Here is a 21860-nt window from a genome sequence, read left to right on the forward strand (position 1 = left end):
AAAGAAATAAAAAGGGAAAGTGGCATTGAGGAGGCCTCGGGCCTGATAATTAATGCACCTCGAAAGAGGATAATCTTTCTTTCACGTTTGACATCTCTCCCCGGCCTACTTATCACTCCCTCCTCCCCTTTCTCTCGCTCCTTCCCATTTCCCCGAAGCCATCTCTCTCGTCCTTCACCCCCCCTTGCCTCCTCTACCCGCCCCACTCCTCTTTGAGGTTCCTCCCATCATCTCTCCCGCATAAAGAATTCCATTCCCCGCCAGAGAAGGCGATGATCCCCGCAAGGAGGGCGAGAGCGCACAGGCCGTGCCAAAATGAGGCGGGCTCGTGTAATCCATGACAGCTACTCGTGTCAAACGGTCGAGGAGTGACACGCTACCCGACTCACGGACACCCCATACTTCCCTCCACACCTTGCCAGTCAAAAACTCTTTCTCTCTCCCTCCCTCCCTCCCTTCTCGTCAACCACCCACACTTCAGAAGTTTCCTCCCCTCCTCCTCCCTCCCGTCGAGAACTGCTCTAACTCTCCCCGCCCTTCTTTTCCACACCTGGGATGGAAGATTGACTGGGGGGAGGTTCTTGAACACGAGTACCGGGGTTCGTTCACCTGTCCCAAAGCGATCATTTCATCACCCAACTTATGAACTGGGGAAACTATATTTGTGCGAGGAGTAATATTTTGTTTTCGTGGAGATGGTTGCAGTTAGTGGATGAAATTGGGGGAATAACTATGTGCTGGAGGAAATGCAAACAATGGACGGACAAATATTCCGTTGACCGAGAGCTTATGTTGGCGATTGGCGGCTTAATGAGGTTTTTAGAATAAATTTTAAACCACCATGAAAGGGCACTTATTAAATGACTTTTTTACCGTGAGTGTTTTTCGAAATTATAACCATTGCGGAAAACCAGCGAGGTGAAATTCATCCTTGTCAGTACCAGGATCAGCGGTACTAACCTCTGGGGAGGGGTCACCTTCCGCCGAGTCTCGACGATTATTCGGTATCCCTGGGTCGAAGTACTTTTTTATTAAGTGGCATTCGTGAGGCGCAACCTATTTAACTTAGGTTTAGCGGAAATTCGTTTGGCTCCATCGTCTATGTCTGCAATTCTTCCTTTTCATTTCAGTTAGGTTTGCTCTTCCTCCTTCCCTCGTTTCCGCGTTGACGCCTCTCCGTTCACTCAACACGCCTTCACCTGCCGGTGTGCTCTGGAGAGAGGGCGAAAAAAATTATATATGTATATATATACTATATATATAATTATATATATATAATTTTTTTGCCCTCTATACAGAGCATATATAACTATATATATATAATTTTTTCGCCCTCTATACAGAGCATATATACACACACATACATATCCATATATATGTATGTATATATATTTATATGTATATATATATATATATATATACACACACACATATTTATATGTGTGTGTGTATATGTGTGTGTGTATATGTGTGTGTGTGTGTGTGTTGCGCCTGCGTGCGTATTTCGGACTTCCTAGCGCTCCGGGGGCGGAATGCATTGTCTCCCTTTGACAATTGAGTTGTTTTTCATACGTTTTGATGTGTTGTCACTTAACGCCCACCGCGACGGAGCTAATCCCTCGAAAGTGATATGGTAATAATGAGAGAGGTTTTCGAGAACTCTCTTCCCTCTTGTCAGCCAACCCTCCACGACGGGTGATTTTTTTCATTCTTTAGGCGCCCTGCCGTGGTTCCCGAAACGTTAAGGCCCATTCAAAACTCATCACCAAGAGTCATCTCGGGATGCGTGCGTTTCTCCGCGCGTTTGTGTGTTCCGCTTAAAAAAAATACAATACTTGTGTTCGGCGTTGGATTTTGAACCTCGTTTCCCTTCTCAGTGCCCGCATGTCACGTATGTGTTAAAAGAGTTTTATGAATTATCTATTGTTTTTATTATTATTTGGTCTCCGTACGTTTGAAACGGTGCAAGAGTACATTAATTATTGGAGTGATGAGAAATTTTATAACCCTTTGATTGAAATTGATTTAAATTATAGAAATTCCGATAGAAATATCGCCTGGCGACCAATTTACTTATATTTTTAAAGAGTCCGCCGTCACGAATACCAATTTTAAATGTTTTGAATGGACATATTTCGAAAATAAGGCTATTAACTTATATGTTATACATTATTCATTAACTCAGTCAATTGTCAATTTCAACTGGATTGTCGTCCGACTGATCAAGTGTTATGCCACGAGTCCGGTACCATGAAGCTGATATTTTATGTACTTGTATGTGGTGAATATTGATTAAATATATTGATATTGATTAAATATATTGATACTATTTTTATATGAACCGCTGTAGTGATTGATGCATTAATTAACAATAATTATAAATGTTTATAGCTTAATTGATTTCCCCTTACCATTGAGGAAAATATTTTCATTTGTAAAGCTCGTAGTTAAGTTCACAATTACTTCAACAGTCTCTACCATAATCAATTCATAATAATTGTTCCATGCTTGATTGCAAGAAGAAATAGTGCGAGGGTGTATGTATGTGTGTGTGTATATATACCTGTATATATATGTATATATTTATATATATATATATATATATACATATATATATACACACACACACACACTCACACACACACATATATAACGTATTTCCTCATCAATGCCCCGTAAATATTTCATTTTTCATGTGGCACATCCATTAGTTAGACGCTTGGATGCTCTTCAACCTATATTATTCGGCTTTTGAGCAGGGGGCCATTTTTTTACACATCTACCCTGCCGTTCCACTCCCCTCATTCCTTCCGCCGGCATTATACCTTACCTTCACCATCTTTTTCCGCCGCTGTCCCATCGGAATAACAGATGAGGGCGACTGACCGCGACGTTGCCACGTCTATAACCCTTTAATCTCACCTTTCTCGCACCACAACCTTCCGCAAATGACAGCTTCGACGTGGAACCACAAAAAAATACCTAGCTCCAACTTTTCCTGCTTCGTCACCTCAATATCTGAAGTCTCCTGGATCAATTTTCGCACGTTTTCGTACCCATTCACTGTGGCCCCGCTTTGTGCCCGAGGTCATATGAATTAATATTCATTCCTTATCAATTATATGTTTGTCACATTGTCCGAAACTTGTGGAATTCATTCTTGGGTTCAAACTTTCACGGCTATCATGTTCATGTTTGTGCCAAGCACATACCAGTCTGTGGGTGGCAAACCAATTTTATGCAATCCATTTTGTTTTCCCCCTACCAAATGGAATACGAGTAAGCAGGTGTATCATGTATTTTCACGATAGAAGGTTTTTGAATTTAAATTTCAAGGCATTTCTCCATCGCAACTCTATCTTTGCTATATTCCTTATTTTTCCATGTTTAAGCTTTTGAGAACTCTCTTTTTAATTTTGAATTCTCTTCTTAGCGAAGTTCACTTTCGTCACACGTGCATGTGTTATATTTAGATGAAAATGAGCATAGCCATTCTTTAGCGACCTCCCCCCATCGCGTGACGCCTGTTGGTGCAGAGCTAATTGGAATTCTGCATTTATTAAGTATAATTCCGCGGCACATAATGAGACTTGAGCCGTCGTCCAGAGGGCGTTAAAAGTACACATTTAATACGGCCTAATTTGAGATCATCGCCGGCCATATGCCTAATAACATAAATCATCATATTTATTCCGCTTCCGTGGGGAAATGAAAACGCGCCGTGAGTCCTCCCACTTCGATGTCGGTTTCAATTGCTCAAGTGAAGTTTTTGGTCATGTTGATGAGGGGAGGAGGAGGGCAAGCGCGCGATGAAGGCAGGAAGGCTTCCCCTCTTCTCTCATCCCTCAGGGCACAGGAACGGAAAATAGACGAGACTATAACTGGCCCAGAGTGCATCGCGGTGCGTAGAGACACACGCGAGAGGAAAGGAGAGGGCTCTGGCGCCTGTGAGAACACGAGCGCGTGTAAACTTCCCCCCGCCCCTGCCCACCTCCGGTTTACCTCCCCTCCCTCACCTTCCGGGTTGGCCCTCGTGACCACGGGTGGGTGGAGGATGGGGGAGGCTTCGGGAGAGCGTTACAAACGATCTCATCGAAATGACCGCCGTGTAAAAACACTTAGCAGCCATTACCCCGTTATTGTAACGAGTTTTTTCTCCCACCTCCCACTAGATCCCCAACCATTCTTTTCCCACTCGCTCCGTTTTGTACGCAAGCGCGGGGCTTACGCCTCATTTGAAGTTCACTCAATACGCATCTCTTCCTCTTATTTCTGTTTTTTTTTTTAAATCCTACTCCCCTCGTGTAACCGACACGGTTTGTTTCCTTTTGCATCCCGTCCGTTGTAGGTACAAATGGTGGCGCCTTTGAGTTGTGCGGTCTGCTAGATAATAGGTTGATTGCCTTTGCCGACGATGCAATTTGCGGCCTGAGCCCTGTGGAGTATTTTTTCCCGCATCGATTGCAGCAGTCGGTGCTTGGCGTGGCCCTTCAAAGTTGGTTACTGCGCCAGTCGGTTTAACCGACGGTTGCTCTCAGCAACTTGGACGTACCTAATTCTCTTTGAGTCTACTGAATGTCTTGCATTCGATTCAGGTCGGAACGTTTCCTTTGTCAAAGGCACTGTTACCCTTTACGACCTCCAGAGTGACTGTGTACGATTGAAATATTTTCGATTGTATTAAAAATAATGCTTCCTAACCGTGCCCTTGTTAATGTTCTCGGTCACGCGCCGTATTTATTCCACTCCATTCACTTTTCTATATTCGATATGCAATGTAGTATATAAGATTCGTGCCGCATGTTTTCGAAATCAATTCTTTTCGCGTGAGCAAAATCTATGATACGGAGATGAAGGATAACCGAAAATATTAAAAACATTTGGTCCCGTGATATGTTGTAAACGGTCGATTTTACACAAGGATAAGGTGGACATAATGTGAAGGGTCCTTGAATGGCAATCGTCTTTTGCTGTTAAGCGATTGATTGCTCAAAGAATGTCCCGCCCATTGCAATAATCCGTGGCCCACCTCTTCCCGACCCATCTCCTATTCACCAGTCACACGCGAAATCGCCCCACCCCCAAGCCCCATCTTGTAATTCTTAAGTATCTCACGGAATCTTTATTAGATACGCATCAGTCAGGCGAGGCTTGAGAAAGGAGTAGCCATCTTGATTCACCTTCAATTTTTATCGGGTCCAGCCGATCCGTGAAAATTTCGCCCCTCTTTTGTTTCCCGGGACTTCCCTTCCTTTTATCTCCAATCTCTCCGTTTCCTCTCCCGCTCTTCGCCCGCGCGATGACGTGTGTCTGAAAGTATTCCGAAGATCCCTCGGGATTAGGTGTGGGGTGTAAAGTCCTCGCAACCAACCCCACTCCACGCACCACCCACCCTCCCCGCGGTTCCCCTTCTCGCAGAAAACCATCCCCTTCGTCTCCTCCCTCCTTTCCCCCCCTCTCCTGGCCCGCCCGAACCCTCCCCCCTACGCCGTCCGCGCCACCTTAACTCTTAAGAGGGGCGAGTTGCCATTCCCGGGGCGTATATCATTCCGAACCAGCGTGTGTGCGCTTTACGGTTGTTGAATGGTCAAGTCCGATCGTTATCTGCTCAAAGAGTTCTCGCGCCAGTCTTAGACTCCCATCTTTTTTTTCTTTTCTTATTCCCCCCCTCTCCCTCCCTTTCTTTTGCGTTCCAATCGGGCAAGGTTCCCGGATAGGTGGTGGTCTCACGGGTGAAGGGTAGAAAGGGGGGAAGATTCGTGGCCGGTGGTGGTGCTTCGGGAGCCTCCATAGTGTCCCATGGGTGTCGCGTCGTCCTCCGTGGGTGCCACCCAAGGACGCCAGGAGGAATTCCCCGTACTCGTTCCGAGGATAAGGGAGATGAAGGGGGAGTGAGAGGAGGCGAGCATCGTCTGCTTCCACCGCACACAAACGCGTACGCATTCCCGGACTTAGTCGCCGTCTCCGCTCCACCAGTCAGCAGCCTAGAGTAGTCGTCGGCATCCTGGGTGTGAAATATGTCCATGCGGTGATTGATTGCGCGTGAATTTTATTTTTCTCGGCCTCGCGCTCTGCTTCTTGTGCATATATCCCTGCGCCCAACTCTTTGCTCACGGTCTCCAATTTTCCAAGTCCAACGAGCTGCAGCGGAGGTTTTAGATATAGTTCCGCTACCTGCTTAAGGCACAGGGTTTTCGTCCCTCTACATCTTGAGGAGCTTAAATTATGCCACTATTCGATCAAAACGTACGTCCTCAGTGCAGGCATATCTAGTTTTCCTATGATACATGGAGGACATGCATTTTAAAGACAATGGAAAGAAGGTATCCAATTTGGGTTCGGAAGAGCAAAAGTTTTCCCAAGAATTCTCTTCCATACCTGCCGGCGGACGCACTTTCCCGAACGGTACTGGCACCATGCGTGTCGGAGCGATTCTCCATATGACCCGAAAAAATACGATAGTGGTCTGTAGTTTAATAGTTTCATAGTTGCCGATACATATATTTCCAAATCGCCAAAATCTGGGGAGGGGAAGTTTATATCAGTTGTTAAGTTGACGACCTTTTGTCGCAGGTTGAAATATTTGAGCGAGCCACCACCCAAGTAGTTCTTTTTTGCATGCTCCCGGAGGAATCTTACATCTCTTCCTCCGTCCTTACATCTGTCCTATATCTCCTTCTCCCGGTTATATCCGAGACCATCTGGAGGAGGTGTTTTTCTTTATCGGTAGTGGTTGGTCAACAATCACGGACGGGCACATAACTCCCGCCTTGACGAACTCGATAATGAAAGAGAGCATTATCTTCCGTGACTGTTTAGCATGCCTCAACTCCAGACAGATTTTTCGAGACTCATCCTCCCGCTTAAGTCTTTGTGGGGGGGATAAGAGTCCTCGAGTGTCATTTTGAGGGAGGAGGGATGGGTGAAGAGAGAGAGAGAGTGGGAGAGAGGTTGTAGTAATGTTTGTGTGGGTGCAGACACAGTCCCTCTTTCTCCCTCGCCGTCTGTCTGTGATTACGAGTGAGCCTTTCCCTTCTCAATGGTCGGTTGGATAAGAGGCCGTGTGGTGTCCGTCCCGTCTCTCTCCCGTGCGTGGCGGTGGTGGTGCCTTCTGTGCACACCACCCCCTCGGCCCCACTCCTCCCTCCGCCCCTGGCTTCCCTCTCTGTCCCCTCCCGCCTGACCTTCCTCCTCTTTCGCCCCTTCGCCCCTCCAAAAGCCGCTTCTCCTCAAGCAGCATGCCCCGTCATTGCCAGGGCGCTATAAATCAGTAGATGAGCTCCGCACCCCCATCTCTCCTCCCGAGCACACTCGCCACCCGCTCTTGCATTAGATGGAATGGTGTCGCTAAGAACTACTTTCATTTTCTCCCCCGCTCTCCCCCTCCCCCTAGCGAGCGACCCCTCCTCCTTCCTGCCCCGCCCACTTTATACTCGATTCATCTCTCTCCACCCACCACCCTCTTTTTTTATTTCCATTCCTCTCAAATCCTTGGTTCGCATTCAAGCTCGCCACTTTTTTTCTTGCGCTCTCCGAAGAGTTTTCTTTTTTTTCTGCGTGAGCGGTCTTAATGTACATCTCTCCTCCTTCTCCTCTTGCAAGGCTTGCTATTTCTGGTCAATTTTTTCCTGCAAATTCACTTATGATATAATTTTTTTTCCATTTCAACATGATATGGAAGCCCATTGAGCCGTAGAGTAATTCATTATGATTCCAAAATGATGCTCCCGCACTTAAGGAATTTCCCGTTATATCGTCACCGCAGCTCTTGAGACTGATGTACCCAATTTAAAGATAATTCATTATGTGCTTGGATGGATATTTGCGTCGTTTATGTTTTAATGAAATATTGAATCCATCTGCGGCAAACACGCACTGTTTCAAGGGTTCATCCTACTCTTTTTTAAAATTAATTGAACGATAAAATCTGTCCAGTAAAATGCATCTTGAATCATTGATTTAAATTCATAAGTGTCGATTAGTTTTCCTGACACGTTGATTAAGTGTAAAATATGCTTGAGCCATTGGTGACCCATTGTTATCGTTGAGTATGATACATGTGCCAGTGCAGTGGTAGTTTTTATGGTACAAATTTTTCCCATTGACTGTTTCCGGCATTTACTTCGATCCGTAAGCAGCTACTCGTAGATTCCGGTACACACGACCGATTCCAGGGATCTCGTTTTGGAACTTTACCTAAAACATTTTTACCATCCGCGACACAAGCCACTGGGGGGGGGAGGTCGAGGGGAGGTGTTGGAAGGGATTTGAGTGGTAAACAAGGGGCACAAGCCCTTTTGGGGACGGAAGCCATCCCCAACTCATTCTAATCCTTCCGCAATCGTCTTCGTAAATGAGATTTTAAATCGATTCGGAAATCGAGGCGATTTATTCCGAATTCTTCCCGGGTCTCCTTCGTTAGGTTAATCTTCCCTCTCCTCCTCTCGTTTTCGTGGTCCACCCTCCCTTCCTCCGGCCCTACTCTTCTTCCCTTTTCTGCCCTCACTCTCCTCCCTCCGTCTCCTTCCCCGCATACTTTCCGCTCATTAGAAACCCCCGCGCGGTGCGATTAAACTTTCCTAGCGCGTCCAGCTCCCCTCCGGACCCCCACCCCCTTTTTATCTCCACGCTTCGCTTGCAGAACGTTTTTTCCCTTAACATCCATCTCTCTCCCTCTCCTCGTGGATCAGTGGGCGGCTCTCATGTCGAGGATTCTCTACATCTTCCCTTCATCCCCGCTCGTCTCGTCTTTTTCCGTCCTGCCCAGTCGCCTTTTGATCCGGGCGGTGGGACGGGGATGCATTGAGCGTCTATTGGCAAAAAAGCTCTTGTTTTGTTTTTGCTCGTTGCTATCGCATGGTCACGTCATGTTCTTATTGATTCCTCCCCCCCCCCCCTCTAAACCCCAGGGGCTTCGAGGGGAGAGTCCGAGGCGGGGACGAGGCAGAGGGAGGATGTCTCATTTCTTCCCTTCCTCCCCCCCTCCTCCCTCTCCCTTTGTTGTCCTCTTGCGTGTAGTTTGTCACCTCGGAGGAATTTTCGGACGGTCCATTATTGTCCGTTTTTGGCTCGCCGTCGCACGCGGCCGCCGCTTTATACTTCAGAGGAAACCGCTCCGTGCGCAGCAAGCGAATTTCGCCCCCTCGTCGCTCCTCCATATTCTAATTTCACACTTGTTTCCCTTCGCGCGACTCTTCAATCTTTTCAGTACTCCCGCGCGAACGTGAAAACTCACGTACCGAGCGGAGATTTCAGTGTGGGCGAGAGTTTTGTATGCACAGTTGAGCGACTAGCGAGCTGGTCCGACTACTTCTCCTTCATTGTGGTGAAATTTTCAAGTAGAGACGAAATCAATTGCAAATAGAAAGAAAATCTCCGACGACCATGAGCACTTATAAGCTTTGTAAGATCTCCCTTTTTTCTCCTGATAGGGATTTCTTTAGCCTCTGTTCTTGGCTTTGTTCCATTGAATTAATCGGCGCACTGGTTTATCTTCAATTTCCGATAGTCGACTAGTTTTCGTGAACCTCTGTGGTGTCCAGCATTTGTTTAACGACAAAAAAATCAGGATTTCTCGAATTCATGTTGTTAGCCGAATCAGCGGAAATCAAAAAAATATGTAGGCTTGGCTCTTTTTGTTAAATTAAAAATATTCAGTTATTGCAGAATTTATCACTTCAATGAGAAATATTTGTCTGTAAATCATGAATCATTAACATTTAGTCATTTCACGCTTCTGTGGGGGCATACTCTGTGTTATGTAAATTTATGTCTTGATATTAAATACCTCATAATGTTACAGTATTAGGGAAAATTTATTCACCGAATTTCTTACTTTGTAAACGAAAGAAGAGGTTGAATGCAAAACCATCGGAGTGATAAATTTCTGTACGAGCCCGAAATGGATTCTTGCCTTCCTTTTACTGCAAAAATCTGTTTGTACGGTCTGAAATGTGTTCAGTAGTGAACAAGGACCCAGTAAACCGTTCAGAAGGATTGAATGCACATAGCTCTGCTTGGAATTGCCAGGATGGAGAAATCCAGGAGTGGTTATACTAGTAAATTCGAATTTGCACGGGGAATTCTCGTCGCTTCCCGACCCGTATGAACCTTTATCTGCTTTAAATGGATCGGAGTGGGGGAGGGGAAGGGAGAGAAAGGGAGTGAAGAGGAGAACCTTGAGGGATATGCCGTGAAGGACCTTTCCCAACAGTACTCAACCGCCGCCCCTCTCTCCCTCTCTCTAGCTTTTCTTCAACTCCTCAAGTCTCGCCCGCTTCTCTCTCCCTCTCACCATCTCCTTGGCCAGCCAAAGTGTCAACACCAGGCCCATATTTCACGTTCTAAGTGGAGCAATTACCGTTACATTTTATACGGCTGGGAAGTCATTCTGTGGGACAGACCTCCCAGATACAGGCAAGCCACCCCCTCGCACCGCCCACTCCTCTCAAAAACTCTTCTGCCATCCCCCTTTCCCACCACCCCACGCCTACTCATGCCCTCCCGACCCAACACCCGCCCCCCCCCACGCGGCCACAATGCATTCGAACCGCCAACCCCTTCCTCCTCCTCGCCTTCCTTCAAAGTTCTTCTATGGGTGGGGAGGAGGGTTGGCGCGGGGAGGGCGGGATGAAGAGAGAGAGATAGGGGCGGTTTAATGTGGGATGGTCCCTCCGTACATAAAAAGCCCGCAAGACACTCTAGGATGAGAGTGCGGTGGTGGGAGTCGATTAAAAAAAAGCGAACCCCTCGTGTGGCAGGACTTAAGCAAAGGGAGGGGAGACGAAGAAAATAATTTCCTCTTTCTTTTCTTCACTTTTCTAGTTTTTCATCATTTTTTTAAGATCCCTTCACTCACTCCTTTTGGGAAAAAGCCTTAGTTTTGTTGTTGGTGAAATTTGGCATCGCCGCCATGCACAAAAGGCGGCAACGCCGTGGTGACGGTGGACTGCCAGTTATACGTCACGACGGCCTGGTGCTTCTGATTTATGGCTCCTGACCTTGTTTAAGGACTCCCGTGCCCCTCCCACAATTCCTTATAACCGTCCCAACGTCGCCCTTTCCCCAACAATCTATCGCTCTCTTCCCCCGCGTCTCCCTTCCCTCTCCCATGCCCTCCCAAACCCGCGACCGCCCCCCCTGTGAACTCCCTCTCCCTGCCACCCACCTCATCTTTCTCCCTTCTTGTCTCATTTTTATAACACTTTCTCAGTTTTCCCACGTGCTCCTACGGGGCTCAATACGATCTCTCTCCCCTCCTCCCCCCTGCGCACCTCCCGTGATCCATCCCGTGCTTTCGAAGGTTTTTATACCCGCTACATGGTTTTGTGCTCCTCGCCCATCCTCCTTGAAGAGCCCGCGATCGGGTCCACGGCGACCCGGCCGGCCTATATTTTTATGGCCCTCTCTCTCCCACTTCGGGTCCTCGCGTCTCGTGCCCTCTTGTTCGTCTTTCGCTTGTTTCACTCCCTCTTGTCCCATTTAGATTGTGGAGTGGAGAGGTGGAAACACTTATAATCCTCGCCTTCTCCTTTATCGCCCTGTCGTAACTAAATCATTTTTAAATCCCTCCTTATCTCTTTGGCATCCATTCTACTCCCCCGCATTGTGGTTTAGTCGATACGATCGAACATTTTACTCAATATCCTTCCCCACTCCCTCGGAAATTTGATAGGTTGCACATCAGTCCGTCAGTTGTTTTCGTGAAATGTTCGAAGTGTGTCTTTAATTTAAATGTTTCCTAATGTACTGACACGGAAAAAGGGTTGAATTATCCTACTCTTCAGCGTTGAACTCTCATAATTCGTGGATTCTCGGAAGGTTTATCTTTTTTTCTGATTTAGCGCTTTCGAGTTCTGTTAGTCGTTTAATGTTCAACTAGATCTTTTAGACTACCCCTCAGGCCGTCGCAAGGACTTGTATCAGGGGGTTTAATGTCACCAACCATACTACATCAAATCCAGTACTTCCTACCCGAACACATGACACCCCGTGATCCACTTACTAAGCTCGTTGAGGGCGGCGGGGGACCGTGCATCATTCACGTAACATCCGCAAAACACATTGCAACTGTTAGTAAACACTCCTCAACTGACTGCAGTAAGAGCACAAATAAGGAATCCCATCGAAAAGGGCGGGCCAATATGCAAAGCAGTCACCAACCATCAGGTAGCATTCCGCTCATGCAGGACGGACGATCCACAAATGAATTCTGCAAATTCATTTACACGACATTCGATATTCGATCTGCAATTCATTTTGATTCATATTTCCCGTTACTTAAGGTGACTTTTGAAGTGGGTTTTGATTTCGTCGTCGTTCGGAGCTCTCTTAGACCATCTTAGAAGCGTGAGTATGCAGAGGCATGCGCGACTGAAAAACCTCCTCGATTCTATTCAGCAGTAAAATATTTTACGGCGCCAAGCCATCCATGGCTGTCGTGCCTTGGCGTGTTGCTTGATTTCTCTTATTGTCTTTCCTCGCGGCTCTTACTGCCTTTTGCATCCCAAAAGTGTCTGTCTGCAGTTACTTCCGTGTGCGATGTCCGTCTCTCTCTCATGTGTGAAGTTTTTACTCTTTTGCTATGCCCGCTGGGTTTTTTCAAAATAGTCTGCAATTGAAGGGGAAAATGATTCATTTCGGGCCCCTATTCCTCAGAATACTACCTTGATCAAAAGGTTCCCGGAATAACCACCGTGTGGCGCTCCCATCGTTCCGATTTGAGTTCTGTTTTTTTTGTTAAATTGGTACATCTGTTGTTGATATTCCCTTTAAATCTTAGTGTCATAACTTGACATTTGCAAAAGTTACGGTCGGTTTTCGGTATGTCCATCAGTGCTTCCTGCGATTTTTCCATTACTTCCTCTCGGCTGCTAAAACGCGTTCCCCGTAATGGTTTTTTAACTCGATTGAACAGAAAGAAGTCACAGGGAGCCAAATCAGGTGAATTCGGTGGCTGTTGGATGGTATTTGTTGCATTTTTCGTCAAAAAATTACGAATAATGATAGCACTGTGCGACGGTGCGTTATCATGGTGCAAAATCCACGAGTTTTCTGCCCACATTTCTGGTCTCTTTCGGCGAATTGCTTCACGCAAACGTCTCATAACGCCCAAATAATACTCTTTGTTTACTGTCTGGCCTTCTGGCAAAAATTCATGATGCACTACACCGTTGTAATCCATGAAAACCGTCAGCATTGCCTTCTTTTTTGACTGAAAACGACGTGGTTTTTTTGGTCTCGGCTCATTTGGTGAACGCCATTCACTTGCCTGATGTCTGGATTGCGTGTCGTACTCATAAACCCACGTCTCGTCTCCAGTAATGATCCTTTTGATGAATGTGGGATCGGATTCAGCCTCGCAAATCATGTCTTTTGCGACGTCAACACGGTCTCTTTTTTGCATGAAATTGAGGTCTTTCGGCACCAACTTTGCTGCTACACGACGGAAACCCAAATCATTAACCACAATGTCTTGGGCGGATCCATAGGCAATGTTCAAGTCCTCCGCTATTTCTCTGATGGTTAATTTGCGGTTATTGACCAACATTTCTTTTACTTTATCAATTTTTTCACCGACTTTCGATGTCGATGGTCTGCCACTGCGTTCATCATCTTCGATTGACTCACGACCACTTCTGAACCGCTCGTGCCACTGGTAAACGACCGTTTTTTTTAGAGAATCGTTGCCGAAACACTTTTCCAACATTTCCAACGTCCGTGCGCCACTAAATCCGTTTTTTACGCAAAATTTAATACAAGTTCGTTGTTGCAAATTTAAATCCATTTCTGAAATTGTAAAAAATCGCCAACACACACAGAGATAGATGTACTCTTGGCTACGTAACTTTTGCAAATGTCAAGTTATGACACTAAGATTTAAAGGGAATATCAACAACAGATGTACCAATTTAACAAAAAAACAGAACTCAAATCGGAACGATGGGAGCGCCACACGGTGGTTATTCCGGGAACTTTTTGTTCAAGGTAGTAAATGTCGTTTCATTTGAATGTCATGGTCAGCACGCCCTTTTACGAGTTCTTTGCTCTTAAATGATGAAGGTGAAGTTATCATGATTATGCATATGGATGCGTGATAAAAAGGATTGGCTTTGCGCTCCAATGTTTTTTTAAAGTAATCCGTAATTTACTCTGTATTTGTAATAAAAATGAACTATTTTCAAAATATAATACTTCTCCAGGATATTTTCTTAATCGTGTTAGTTCAATCAGGAATCTTTGGCTTGTCGATTTTCCGCCGTTTTTCCACATGCTATGCCGCCTTGGACAGATGGAAGCATGGAATATGTCACAACTTTATTTTGGATTTACACATTGCCTAGAAATGCGGTGAATGTTGAGTATTAATGCAATTATATTCGTCCTGGCAAGCGGTGAGCAGCATTTCCTTCGAAGTAAGTCGAAAGACTTTTTTTTTGTTTTGGAATTCTTTTTTCAAATTAATATTAAATTCTCATGAAAATGATAATTGCTTATTATTGTTCCGTTGGAGTAGGAGCTCGTGGAGGAAAGATTTTATCAGGAAGACAAAAAAAACAGGGACTTAATAACTTTGAAATATGCTTTCATGAGGAACCAAGGCCTATTGGGAATTCAACGGGTATTTAAAAAAGCTTCACGGTCTCTTCCTTCGGCCGTTTCCGAAGCGTCTGCAGAATTAGTAGATTGGAACTGGGAAGTCATTACAAAATAGCTGGAATGTCTCCGTAGGAAAGGGACAGTCGCCACCGTCGGCCAAACCAGTATTATCTAGTTGTTTTTCTCTGACGAGTATAAATATTCCTGCATCATCCTCTTGCTACGGTCAGGCCCTCGAGATGAGGAAACGAAGAACAGTGAAGAGACTTCGCCTCCCTTTCCTCTTTTCCTCCCGTGGCCGACGTGCGCGTTGCGAAGCTGGGCTGAAGAGATATTTTTTTCTCCTTCCGCACGCAAGCCAGAACGCTTCATTCTGCTCAAATGCCCCTTACCCAATGCCCAACCGCCCACTTCCCCTCCTGCCTTTCGTAGACGAACGAGAAACAAAAGAAAGGAGAAAAAAAATGCGATCCGTCGTCTCCTGAACTCTTGGAAAAATCCGGTCTTCTTCTGGTGGCCGTGATGGGGGGAGAAGGTAAGGGGGGAGGGAGGCTAGGGGGAGAGGGTTGGAAAGCGGTCATGCTGGTTCACGGTAAACTTTGAGACAATCCCGCGAAACTGGACGATGTTTCTTTGAATTCAATTTTCTGCGGAAGGAGTTGGGTTTTTACCTCTTGAAAAACTCTCCCGGTGCTAGTGTGTTTATGTCGAGGGAAGTTTTAATCTGGCAGTTTCCGCTTTGATGGAACAGAAGACATAGGTTCGAAGGATAGAAGTGAGATCCTTTGGGGAGGGAAAAATCGCGCGGCAAATGAAGAAAAAATCGCGCGGTAGAAATGTCGCTGGGAATGTTGCTCGTTCGCGGTTTGTTCGGGAGAGCGTTCGACGAAGGGCGGGCAGGGTCGCGAGCGTGAATGGCGAGCCCTTATATAGGAAGTAGGGGGGACGGTGACTTAATGATTCTTTTGTCCTCCTCCAGCCCGAGATTTTTATTGCTTCAGCTTGAACGAGTTCCCCCGAGCACAAAAGAGATATTTTATTTCGCTGGGTGTGAAGATGTGATAATGAGAAATTGTTGAGAACATGGCGGGTGCATGTAATTCTTGTTCATGAGTTGGAGTGGGAGACGTTTAATTGTTTCAATGGTGTCGGCCGTATGTTTTTCCTTGTGGGTTTCAAGAACTCAGCGTGGAGTTCGTTTTTTTTGGTAAGCAGCTAGCGGTGGTGTATTTTCCAGAAAAAATACCACGTCCTTGTCGTTTAATAGATAGCGGTTATCGTTATTTGAGGACCATATTCGAGGATGTGAATCATCGGTTACTCTTCATGCTGTTTAAAGTGATACCTCCCTCAAATGGCGTAATTATTACTTGGAGGATTTTTACTTTGGTAAAAGATCCTCGGTCCTCGTTATTGAATGAAGCTTTTTAGCTAACTATTTTTCTGTTAGTTCTGTTTTGCCTTTACCTACCAGGAGCTTTCTTATAATTTTTTTAAAATCTGGGTTCCTTTAGGATATTTGTCAGCATGGGCGGCTTCGCTTCCATAGTTTGGCTAGCTGATTTTCAGAAAATTCCTGGACGTTCATTATGCCCACCAATGACTCATTTTTTCATTTCCCTCTTTTCTCTTCATTTTATAATCTCCCGAAACACTTTCCCACTCCCTCTATCGTCACACATTCCTGTGAATAATGAAAAGGATACAATGATGAGGGTGTGGTGGTGGTGGGGTAGGATTGGAATGATCCTTTTGCCCCTTTTTGCAGCCCGTGTCTTGGGGACGTTGGGGCATGGGTGTTGGCGTCCGATAAGGAACTGCACACCCGCTTGGCGAGACCGTGCGCAGGAAAACACGTGGACTGCATTCATGCCTGTCCGCATCCCCGTTCCACTTAGCGTTTCTTTTTCCGTCGAGTAGTCAGGTCAGAACCTAAGAGCGTGGGCGTGAAGGCGATTGTCGAATGTATTACAGGCCGCCATCTGCGTAATTAGCGCAGTGTCGTCTCAAGAACATCATTGTCTTGTGTTGCAAGGGCATTTCCCATTTGGCTGTACTCTTGACAGGGCGTCATAAATCAGACAGTGGAACGAGAAAATTAGGAAGTACATGTAACTAGTTGGACTGGAAAAAAATCTAAGTTTTGATTGTTCTTTGAAGCTTAATTAGTAGTTTTAAATGAAACAATAAATTGACTTTTTCAGTGGAAATGAAACTATACTTTTTGGGTAAGATGGAAGTCACGAAGATTTTTGAAGATGAAGTCGCGAAATGAAAGCACTTCAGCTCCATCTCTTCGTCGTTTTCATCTTAGGGTTCAGCGTAAATGTGGAACTTGTAATTGATGTGCGTTCAGAGCCTATGGCCACTGCAGTAATCGACCCAAAGGTTGATAGGTGAGGCTACAGCTCACTTCATACTAAGAGGCCTACGGACTGTGAAATCAACTCATTCATGTTAGGGGACGGGCAGTTTCTTCCCCAATGCGGTTTCCCACAAGCCTCTGATTCACGGAATAAAAGCACCACTTGTATTTTATCTGTGGTAACCAAACGCATCAGACGGATTGGAACCCGGGACCCTGTGGTCAGTAACTGAGCGCTCTACCCGCTGAGCAACCCCGCCGCTTCAAAATCTCTATGCCAAGTGAAGCACCTCCGATGTGGAGTCAGAAGTTTGCCAAATGCCCACATATGTATCAGTTTTTGTTTCCCCGTGAATAGAGTATTTTTTGTGCTTAAACATTAGGGATTAACTTCAATTAACTGGAGTAGAATTTTGTAAATTATTTGACCATTAAGTAGTACCTCAGACCGTAAACATGCTTGCTTGCGAAGGAATATAACTGAATATTTTGAGCCAATTATAGGATAAATTCACTAAGAGCACTTAACTTATCGCTATAAAATATATTACACGCCATGAGTCAGTTAAAACTGTGCTGACAGTTCCTAAAATATTATGTTTAAGTATAAAAATAATGATTTATGAATTTGCATTATATTTTTGTTCTCTGTTGACTGTCCACTTTTAACCCTCGCTTTCTCTCTTTCTCTTTTCAGCGGCCTCCCTCATCTTCGTTGTCTTATCCGGGTCCGGGCGTCAACGAAGATGCCCGTTCCCCTGCCTCGGGGGGCACTCCTGGGCCACTATCCCAGCAGCCCCCGGGCTCCCAGCAGAGCGCAGACAACAACAGTGAGGCAGGTGAGTTGTCAACCCCTGGCGTCATAAAATAAGCATGCAACTTTGTCAAACGATCTCTTACTTTAAAACTTAACCTATGGTTCATTCTCCGTTATTGACTCAACATCTGTGAGTCAAGTATGGAAGGTCAAGGATACGAAACCACTAATTTTGCCTCAGGATATACCTTCATAACTCAATAACCAAAAGAAGGCAGCACTCGATATATTACGCTCACACGCATTTATAGGAAAACTTTTGCGTGAATAATAATAAAAGGATTAATTTAAAAAAGTTTTAAAACCCATATAAAAATTTATATCTCGGTGGTCCCAGCCACCTTCATCAGAGTACGAGGATTAACTCCGACGAGGAGATATTTATATGATTAACGTCCATGAATATCTCGAAGTATAGATTTTTTTAAATCTATAAAGCTTACTTTTTCATTGAATTCCTATAACTTGATGATTTCTTATAGCTCATAAATTAATATAATACCTATCAGGTGTAATTTTTTCGTAGAAAACAGCTTTCGTTCATGGAGAATATTGTGATAATTTAAAGAGACAAGAAACGGAATTGGGTGCGAAATGTCGGGTATATCGGTCTTTCAGTTAGATTAGGCTTGCACGGACGGGATTTATAGCACAAATCCGGATCGTTTTTTTTTTAATATTTCAAGAATATTCTATCCTTGTGCCCGGCTTTACCCCTTCAGTGGCTCCACCATCGCGGCCTGCGGCGAGCAGGGCAAACGTTGGGGGAAAAAGGGGAGCATTTTGTTGCGATACACGTCATATTTCATTCCGCGCGGACCTTTATCTGCCTGTCAATGGCATTGCAATGAATATCGCCAACCAATCGTTTTATACTTCTCATGCTTCATTCGCTTGACAGTCCTCCTCATTCGTTATTCCGCTCAAACAAGTTTTGACACGTAACTGTACATTCATTTGGATCCACTGGTGTGTTTCACGAGATTTTAATATGGCCGAGCGAGATTAGGCCTCGTCTGCGAATAGTCTAAAGGGTTGTTCGCTTTGAGCAGGTCAAGGTACGTCGAGTTGTTGCTTTTTAACTTTTTTTTTCTTTCGAGAGAGATATTCCCTCTGAATTTCCGCGGAGGGCGTTAATGTTTTTTTAACCGAAACTTATATTTCCCCATGTAATATATTCGTTCTTCTGTTCTCTTTAACTTGATTGGGTTGGATTTTACCCTCAAGTAGTGAAAATTACTTTAAAAGTGTTTCAGAGGCATTGTGCCAGTTCCATGCAATTCTTTCACGCAATGACTCTCATCACGATATCTGTTCTAATTTGTAACAGAAAAAATATAAACAAATGTTCAAGAAGCGTAAAATCTGAATATTATGTAAATATCTTTAGGAAATATATTCTACGATTGTTTTATAGTTTCAGTACGAGAGAAAACACTTGCAAACTCCTTATACTCGCATTCTCCAATCAGGTAAATGCAATTACGCTGAGATTTCGTTAACATTTTTTTTAAGGTCCTCCGACTATATCGCTTCACTTTTTCAATAGATATGTTGTTGCCTTACGCATCCTTTTTCTGGTCAGTGCACCATCATATCCACAGGAGCGGCGTCGTCGCAATATTTATGAGGCTTTTTTTAAATCAACCGCAGAAAGGACTAAATGGTAAATGACTATCTCATGTATGCTATGAAAGACAAATTCAAATTGAACTTTCACCTTTAAATTACAAACAGCCCCACAATTTTCGGCACTCCGATTACTGAGCCAGTGATTTAATGTCGAAATCGTTTTCTTTCACTCGGTAGCCCCCTAATCGCGGTCGAATACGGTTCACCAAGTGATCAAATTTCATACATTTTTCTTTCTTTCAATTAAATCAGGTCGAAAATGCACATTATGTTCGAGATGCATTGCACGTCTAATTTAAGATGACTGGAATGGATTTATGGCCGCAGTTCGAAACTCTAGTCAGATACGGAGAAAAGGGTTATTCTGTGTTGTTGCCGCGTGTCATATTCCGCGAAAATAGCCAAGAAAAAACGCTGAGGTCGCGCCGCAGGCCTTATCGCCCGACGCGATGATGCAAAGTGATTATTCAATGACTTTAAAGACGCTCAAGACAGCAGCGTTCCTGAATTTTTTTATTTTAAGCCATCTGCATTTTGAGAAAGCGCAAATCTTAGGCCTTCCTCTCGGATTCACAGGAGCGCATTCACAATCGAGGAGGAAAATAATTTCTGCGGCTATAGGAAGATTGAAAATAAAAATAGCGAACAAATGATCGCTTGCCCCCTTGAGAGCTCCATAACAATCTCATTCTTTCATCTGCTTCGCTTCCAAGCCGTCGTCGTCCATCCTTTCCCCCATCCCCTTCTCTCTCTCTCTCGTGCATTGCCAACTTCTCCTTTGATGGGGCCGCCACACCCGCTGTACCCTCTTGGCATATCTCAGCACGTGCAAAGGTCTTTTACCCCATTCCACTCATGCGAGAGAGAAGTTTCCATCCCCCCCTCTTCCTCCCCCGCCTCCTCCCCTTGTCTCCGCGTCCCTCGCAGTCAAACACACTTTCTGCCTTGACCTCTCCCCAAGAGGGACCGAGAAGAAAGGGTCCCGAAGCGGCCCCGTCATCATCTCAGCCATCCCCATCACCACCCCCACCCTCCTCCGCGAGAGTATTCTGCTGGACCTCCGGTCTCGCCAATCGGAGTGAATTATGCACCCAGATTCCCTCCAATGGGAGGTGATGAAGACTATTCCTCGAGGGTCTCAAGTTTAGCCGCGCCACGTCCACATAGACCCCCCCTACCCTAACTCCCTCGCCGAGATGGATTAGGCTTGCAAACCATCACCGCCTACCCACCCCTCGCCCCCCAGGACGCGATCCAGCGGGGCTAACACAAATCACTCACTCAAACCCCCCCCCCCCCACCCAGCTCCCTTCGCTTTTAATTCCTTTTAACTCCGCTTATGAGAGTAAATCGGAGGCTTAGCGGGGGATGACGGGTCCACGGACAATTATTTCATTAAATGGGGCGAAAACAGGACAGGTTGCTCTGGTGTGCGTTCGGCGTAATACATCATAGTCCGGTTAACGGATTGAGGTTCCCTTCCCCCGTCCTCCGCAAGTAAACTACGCGGCTCCGTTATTTACCGACGCATAAATCGATTCATATTTTTCCTCTCGGATGCAGAGATTTCACGGTGCTGCACTCCGTCCACTCTCGTTGCCAAGTGTTTAACCAGCTCAAGAAGGAGCGGGAATGGATCATAATGTTCGCTATTAAACCATTTAAGTAACGTCGAGACACGAAGAAATGATCTATGGTCTGAATCTTGGATAACATCGCGAAACGGAAAGGAAAACAGAGTGAGCGCTATTTACATAGGCACCGGCTGTTTAGAATGTGAGAATTTGTTTTTAATAGTCATTAGAGGGAGGAATGGCCAATTTATCGCTATTTCCGAGCTTAACGGCGTTATTTATCACGAATCAAGCTTTTCAAGTACTCTAGGATAGGCATATTTGGATGGTGAGTTGAGTTTATTGGCTTGGAGACATTCCGAAAGATATTGATGCTTCGCATTTGCGTACTGCCCCGCCTATTAAAAGTAATGGAATTTTCCCCACGTATTGAAAGCACTGTCTCGCCCACCTACACTCCTCGCGAGCGGAATAATAAGGGCTGCATCAATTGTGGATTGCTTCCAACCAGACTGCCGTTTCCTTTTTCCAATCCACAAGTCTCTATTCATTTACATTATCCAGTGAGCAATTTATGTGGCGTGATGCAAAAAATAAAACACTCGGCGGTATACATTTTTATAAGCACCCTACGTATTTCTTTCAGTTTTAAATCGTTCCTCATTGAATCGAATCACGCTTTACAGTAATAACAATAATAGAGTGCGCGAATCCTCTCAATGCACAGATGAGCGGCTGCAGTGAGTTCTTTAGATGGCTATTTATAGCTCACCGCAATGCATTATAGAGTTGACTTACTTTGTAATCATCCAAGGTTTTTGCAACCCAAACCTTGGCAATCCCCTTGGCAATTAATTCAAAAGAAATTTGAACC

General features: G+C 45.2%; 1 protein-coding gene across 1 annotated transcript in view; it reads left to right on the forward strand.

The window, feature by feature from the left end:
• hth (Meis homeobox homothorax) overlaps window positions 1-21860 on the forward strand; it is an 834894-nt gene that overhangs the window by 337819 nt on the left and 475215 nt on the right. Inside the window, exon 7 of the mRNA XM_071597689.1 lies at window positions 17661-17802. Within this exon, the coding sequence (XP_071453790.1) occupies window positions 17661-17802 (142 nt within the window). The remainder of the gene's footprint in view (window positions 1-17660; window positions 17803-21860) is intronic.

The sequence above is a fragment of the Hetaerina americana genome, unplaced genomic scaffold (genome assembly GCF_022747635.1).
Source record: "Hetaerina americana unplaced genomic scaffold, ioHetAmer1.1.p SCAF_9, whole genome shotgun sequence".
In the NCBI taxonomy this organism is placed as follows: Eukaryota; Metazoa; Arthropoda; class Insecta; order Odonata; family Calopterygidae; genus Hetaerina; species Hetaerina americana.